The 7,717-nt window shown below is 34.1% G+C and overlaps 1 protein-coding gene across 1 annotated transcript in view; it reads right to left on the reverse strand.

Moving 5' to 3' along the window:
- The window catches only part of LOC111386172, a 2,890-nt gene extending 1,971 nt beyond the window's left edge, over positions 1-919 (reverse strand). The window contains exons 1-2 of the mRNA XM_023010625.1: positions 725-919; positions 335-514 (exon numbers count right to left, since the gene is read on the reverse strand). Of these exons, the coding sequence (XP_022866393.1) occupies positions 335-514; positions 725-919 (375 nt within the window). The remainder of the gene's footprint in view (positions 1-334; positions 515-724) is intronic.
- Positions 920-7,717: the final 6,798 nt, after the last annotated feature.

The following is a 7,717-nucleotide window of genomic DNA, read 5'->3' on the forward strand; positions in this document are numbered from 1 at the left end:
TTCATTTGATAGATACACATTGTCACCAACTAAGAAATCCTCTCATGAAGCTACATGCTTCTCATTAGCTTTATCTAAAATTTTATCAATTCCAAACAACAATGTTGGAGGATTTCTAACAAATCGTTATACTAGTCAATCATATTTACTAGTGAATTTCATGCATGTGTATTCAATATCATCATTAAAGCATTGCAATGCATTTGAAATTTATGAATATTCTCTAATATTCCAATTTTTCTTGTATATCCAAATAGCCGTCATGATCGGCTTTCATCCCATTTCATCCACTTTAGGACTTTTATCCCTTTTCATCCATAGACTTAGTGTATACCATTGCATCACAATATCCTTTCAATACCACAGGATATCTTGTTAAATGTAATCCATAGGTCATGATATATTTCAAATACCTAAGGACCTCTGTCAATGCCACCCAATAATCATGGTCTGGATTACTCGTGAATCTACTAAGTTTATTCAAAGCAAAAGTATTATCCGATCGAGTACATTTCTTAAGATACATTATAATGTCAATTACTTGTGAATATATCAGTTGTGACACACTTTCACCTATTTTGACCAAGTGTAGACTTGTGTCAATAAGGTTTTTACCGAACTTTCCTCTTATACTTCAAACTTTTTTAAATTTTTTCTCAACATAATGAGACTAGGAAAGTACAATTCATTCTGATGTTCTAGAGATTTTTATCTCTAGTATTACATTTGTCACACCCATGTCTTTCATGTCGTAATGCTTCGTAAGCATTTTCCTGGCGTTTAGCACCACTTCGTGACTATTGTCGATCACCAACATATTGTCTACATATAGACGCACAATCACATAGGCATCTGGTGTATTTTTCACATATACACATTTGTCACATTCATTTATTTTGAACTCGTTTGACAACATCATTTTGTTAAACTTTTGGTGTCATTGCTTAGGAGTTTGTTTCAATCCGTATAAGGACTCAACAAGATTACAAACTTTATGGCTTTCACTTGGAGACACCTTCAGGTTACTCCATGTATATCTCTTCTTCTAACTCACCGTTTAGGAATCCCGATTTCACATTCATTTGGTGAATCTCAAGATTATGTATTGTCGCAGTTTGCAATTAGTAACCTTATCGAAGTGATTCTAGTCATGGGTGAGTAGGTAAAGAAGTCAAATCCTTCTTCCTGCTTATGTCTTTTGGCAACCAATCTAACCTTATATTTGTGAATGGATCCATCAGGTTTTAACCCATTTACACCCTAAAGCTTATTCCTATGTATGAATGAATTTACATTATGGAATTTATCTCACTATTGATAACTTCCTTCCAATGTGGTGCTTCGAGAATAGACATTGATTCTTCAGAAGTCTTTGGGTCATTTTCTACCACACATATTAGAAAATTCGGGCCAAACGTAATGGATGTTCTAGCCCTCTTATACGCCTTGGTTCCTTCTTATTTGAAGACCCATTTGTAGTTACATATGTTCTTTTATTCAACTTACATTTACCTTATTTTTGCAAGGAAACACATTTTCAAAGAATATTACATTCCTTGACTCAATTATGGTACCATCTTGTACATTCAATTTGTGTACGAGGAAATAATATGCACTACTATTATTGGCATATCCAATAAATATACAATCAATCATTTTGGGACCAATCTTTATTTGTTTAGGCTTAGGAATCTCAACCTTTGCCAAACACCCCCACACTTTTAAGTGTTGATAGGAAGGATGATGACATTTCTATAACTCATATGGTGTCTCTTCCATTTTCTTGAGAGGTACAGGAAAGTGTAACTTTAAACTAAGTTACCCCCCACAATTCCTAAATTAGGGCAGTAGCGTTGTACCCATACGACTTAAACTTTTCACATAAGTTCTCAAGCATTTATGATAACTCCCCACATTTTTGGATTATTCTTGAACTTAGAGTTTATCAACTCTTTCATAGTTCAATCCATTTATTACCCATTGCTAGTTGCTAGACCTAGGAATTCATGTTAATTAATTGCCTTAAATTCTATGTGAATTTGTCACCAATTTTTCTATGCCGATAGAATTGCATGTGACCTTAGGAAAATTTACTTGACTATTCTATGTGAATTATGTGTCAGTACTTTGGTTGTGGTCATTATTTGGTATTGTTGGCATGTATAGGCCTAAGGCAAGTGTGAAAACTAAAATATGTTTTAATTATGGTAAAATTTGGGCATAGTTGAAAAAGATTGTCTTAGGATGATAATAAAAGGAAAGATGAGGATAGAGACGAGGTGAATGTCACTTTAGGGTTGAGTAGTGATCCTAGTGAGATTTATTGAGAGTAAACCTAGTTACTGCATGTGCATCTGTCTGTAATCCTTTCTGCATGTATGTGGTCACTTAATTCTATTGCAATGTTGATGTTACACTTTCAATATGTTTGATGTGTGTAATTGCGTGAATAAGAGTGACTTATTACTTTGTGTGATATGTTTACATGCATAGTGGGTTAAGTTTTGTGGCGTACTCTATGTGCTCTATGAGTGGTGTGAAAGTGTGGTAGTGAGAAGAAAGTTGGGCAGTTGTTTCTCTCCTTTATCTTTGTGAGCCTATGTGGTTTGTGAGATTATATAACGCAGCCATGTTAGGGTTATATTCTTCCTCTTTGTGAGCCTTCTTTGTAAGTGTTGTGAAGTAACCGACTCTTTCTTCGATTTTTCTTTGTGAGTGCCACCTTCACCATTTTCTTTGTGGATTTTTGGGAGCTTTGGTAATTGGAGTAACCTTTGTGGTCACCGAAAGGTATTGTTTTGCCGCAGTGAGTTTGTGATGCATTAGTAGTGAGTTGGATGTCTTTTGGTAAGGTGGAGTATAGATATCTAGGGGTACATGGTGATTTGTACATGGGGATGTGGAGTGTGACATTTGGATCACGAGTGGAGATGTGATCAAATGTGTAGAATTCTTTATCTGTGAAAGAGACCCTGTACATGTGGAGTGAGAGAGAGGCACTTCTATCACTTCTGTAAGGTAGAGTCCCATTATCCACGTAGGTTGGGAGAAGTGATGCGGTGATAGAAGATTATCTCAAGAGCTTAGGATCTATTGTGACTTGCCAGTTAGACATGTGTCAAGTGATTGGTTTAGTGAGCATTGTGGACGATGAGAGGAGATATGTGTTCTCGAGGTGTGAGCAGCACGGAATGGGATAGGATAAGTGTGGTGAGATCTTTTCTTAGGGTCATTTATGCATTTGTTGCATATGTGCATGACCATGTGTTGATTAACTAGGTGTTAATCTGTGATTCTGTGTGAATGTGGTTTTGAAAAGATCTGTGTGTGTTATCCTATATATCTTCATCGCATGATTGTTTGTTCACTGTGAATACTTGTTTCTATTTGGGTGTTCTTGACCTTAGCCCTGGTGAGTACATGGAGCAAGTATGATATGTGTTCCGGTTCGAAACACGAGGTAAGGTCTATGATTTCAATTTTATTGGATTACCTTGATTGTGCAAGTATAAACCGTATGTTTTGGTTGCTTGCAGATTATTGGGCATCAAGGTGGAGATTGTTGGGTTTTTTGATATCCAATAATCCGGGCGATGATTTAAAACAGTTGTCGGATTATTTATCGACACTATGGACTTGGCTCGGCTCGGAGATGAACTACACTTTTGGATGGTTCGAGTTTGGGTTGGATGATTATTTGGTTAGTTGGACTATTTAGTGATTAATATGGAGTTGAATATTGGCTCATTAGTTTAGGTTAATTGGTAACTCACTTAGTGAACCTTAGGCCCAATTAGAGTGACATAAACTAACCTATATATATGTATTTATCTCCTAGCCATTTTTGGTGTGTGTGTGTGTGTGTTGTAGCAATAGAGAGGAGAGTTGAGAGAAGAAAGGCAACCGAGAGAGAGTTAAGCCATGTGAGGTTGTGAGTGAGATTCAACCATCGTGATATCTTCTTCTTCCTCTCCATACCTTTGTGGATTGCTAACACCACCACCCTTCTCATTTGTGGGGTTAAAGAGAAAGAGAGCAGTCCAAAGTGAAGGCGAAAGTCTCGGGTCGAGCCAAGGTAAACCAGTATTCGTTTGATTATTTTCTGAGCCCGGAATCAAGATTTATAGAGGGATTTCTGCTACACTTTTGAACAACAGCTTCCTTGCTACCTCCATCAAATTTTTCGATCGATAATAATTCCAGGATCTTTTTGCAAAGCGTCAGCTGATCAAAATTTTCTTATACACAAACCCAAACCGTTTTGTCAAAATGGTTTCTTGTACGATGGTGTTCGAAGATCTTGCGTGCCATAGTCGTCTTGCCAAGCCCTCCCATTCCGACTATGGGAAGGACTGAAAGGACATTATTGATCGAGCTGGTTATCGTTTCCAAAATTTTTGATTCATCACTTTGTCTTCCAATGACAATTGGATCAACTGTGAAGCTGTTAGTTTCCATGACCAGAGGCTTTGAACGAGGATGATCCATAACTCTGTTGAGGCCAAGGCTATCAACTTCGTTGTTTCTCCTCCTGAAATTTTAATTTATACTCTTGATCTTGTGTGACATCTTCCAATGAAAAGTGATTTTGTTCGCCATCTTTCGCAGAAATGTCATAATGCAAGGAAAGTTTAAGCACCCAATCTTGTCCTCTGTCTCTATTGTATGATGCAAATCTTCATATTTGATCTCGGCCAAAACTTTGTCGGCATCATAGGCAACATCTTAGAGGCCTTTAAGCCAGTTTTCAACAGCGTTCTCAGTGATTTCACGCCTCTCAACGTCGTCCAAAACTTCGCAAATCTTTTCAAAATAGTTTTTCAAATTTTCAAATTCTTTCTCAAAGCCCCACAAGAGTTTGAATTCTTCAACGGCTACCGGAAACAAATTCTGAAGTATGGTTTTTACACCGTCAATAGCCCACAGCTTCCATTTTTTCTCGGTTTGGAAATTTGGTACGTGTGGTTGATTAAAGGTTGAACCCCAACCTTGAGATTCCCCTCCCGCCTCGCCTCTAGAGTATCGTGAGAGAGGTAAATCGCGGGATGTGCCCCAATAGGCCAGGGAACAAGAACTTGCAAATTCGAGGAGTTTGTGGTGAAAATGATTTTTTTCCTCTGCTTAAGAAAGGTACACTGAATTATTGATCAATCTTTTAGTCAAAGTCTTTTTACAACTTACTTGCTTAAAATTTAAATTTTAAACTAATTAAAGTTCACATTCAATATTAAATACATATTTCATGGGTTCTATAACTTTTCTATCACATATTTCATCAATTTTTATCAAATTCTTCTCAAAATCAAATTTTAATCCCACCAAACATAAACTTACCCACATTTATCATTAATTGCACCATATTTTAATTGCAAAGAAGATTTTCAAATTTTCTTGCTTTTTCGTACTAGTTTATGTCTTGAGTTTCACGGAATACTTAAAAGATAACATATTTTCATATTGTCGGTGCCAATAATGCTACAAAGATTTCGGTGAGTAACTCAAACATTTTGAAAAGTTTAGTAGTCAAAACCCAATATTTAAATTGTATTGAGCAATCGAAGATGTCAACTTAATTTCTAACTAAGGACAATTTCATACCTACTTATTTATTGATAATTGAATTCTACATTTCTCTCTCTACCGACTAAATCATACGCCACATAATTCAAATTCCAATTCCAATTCCAATTCCAAAACAAGAAAATGTCTATGAAATGCCCATGTCTGTGGAGAAGTTAATCTGAAATCATGTTTTTTTTAGAGACTAAATTTATTACCCAGCATTAATGAATTATGGTACTCGAACCGTTAGTCATTACATCCATTTCCATTTGCATAAACTAGCGAATTTAATGACATTACAAGAGGAGATTTTAACAATGTCTGCCTTAGTGCTCCATTTGATTTAAAAATTGGGGGAAAAAGTATGATTAAATAGTAATGAAAATAATTGTGTCCACTACTTTTGGATTTCTTAATGGATGATAATATAAAAGTACAGTTAAAGAGTTATTTAAATAATTGTCCACTACTTCTAAATTTTTTAATGGATGATTATATATACACCACATTTATAGTTAATTGCATTATATTTTAATTGTAATGAAAGTTTTCAATTTTGCTCATTTTTGTACAGGTGTTTTCGAATTTACTCATGCACTAACTTCCAATTAGAAAGGGTCCCAATGTCTCACTAAAGACCATTTGATTTCCAACTCAATTATTTAATTTGTATTTCTATCTACCTAATAAATTACACTCACACAGTATAATTTTAAATTATTGATATTGATATTTACACAGCATTAATCACTACATCTCATCCCGTTTGTATCAACAAACTAATTTGATGACATTGCAAGTGGTGATCTTACACCATTATACCGAATAAATTGGGAAAAGTTGTGACATATCTATAAAAATTAAAAGAAGACTTATTTTACACAATGAAAAAAGTTAACTTTATTTTAATTGTTATAATTATAATTCCATCAAAATTTAATCGACTTATTTTAAATACAACTTCAATGAGATTCAAATATTTCTTATAGATGATATATAAGTTATTTTTTCCTTAACATATCGTATAAATTGATTTTTTCAGTTTAAAAAAAAAAAAGGACTTCCTTATTTCAAAATTAATTCTTATTTTATTGTCAGGTAACCAGAGAATCATGCTTGAGTGACAAAGCATTTAGAGAATACATGGTTTCATCGGAAATCAAGTACACAGGACTGAGATAATTAAGAAGACAAAATGACTATTTTCCGAGAAATTACTCCCATTATATCTGTTGAGATGCTGCCGAAGGACTCTTTTAGCAATTAAGTAGATAATAGGAGCAACACTAACAAATAGAACTTAATGTGGATTATTAGTTTATCCTTTTACTATATACATTGTACCATGCACTTGATCAGCAGAGCTAGGATGGCACATACATTTCTGAGCACTAACTGAATTTCAAAACTATGGATTCTTGGTTTAATTTTTGAAAGATTTTTCAAAACGTATCATTTTTTTTCCCTCCTATGTGAGTTGTTTTTTGTGCTTTAGGTAAATTGAGAGAAAATAACACTGATCATTTTAATGGCCCAGCTCAGTCCCCTGCCAGCCCATTTGAATTTTTTATGGGTAATTTTTTTCACTCATAAAAAAAATTAAGTGTAATTTTTTTTCCCTATTAGCTCGGTTTTATTTTATTTTATTTTTTTTTAGTTTGATCCTGGATCTACTTTGCTGATACTCCTTGTATCGCACTATATATGACACTCACAATCTTTCACTAATTTTTTTTTCTCATTTTTAATATATATAGTAGTATATTTGTTGTTATAGAGAACCTATTTGAACCTACATCTAAATAATATTTATGGAAAATTAACTTTTTTTATTGTGAAACCATGTGAAGCACTACATCGCCTAGAAACTCATGTCATTTATGCTCTTTACAACTTTTTAACCATTTGTCTGATTCGCTACTTTGTTTTACCACGATCAATATTACAAACTTATTTCTAGATTATAAGCGTCAAAAAAATTAAAATACTAATAAACACATCATTAAAAAAATGCATCGAGCATGTATTATATAATGCTTCTTGATTGTTATGTACTTTTTAAGATTTTGCTTGGAGCAATTATTGACCATTTGTAGATATGGTCAAGTAAAGGAGATCGATAATAGTCTTTATATTATACAAATCATTTAGCACT

Source organism: Olea europaea, unplaced genomic scaffold (assembly GCF_002742605.1).
Source record: "Olea europaea var. sylvestris unplaced genomic scaffold, O_europaea_v1 scaffold3444, whole genome shotgun sequence".
Taxonomy (NCBI): domain Eukaryota; kingdom Viridiplantae; phylum Streptophyta; class Magnoliopsida; order Lamiales; family Oleaceae; genus Olea; species Olea europaea.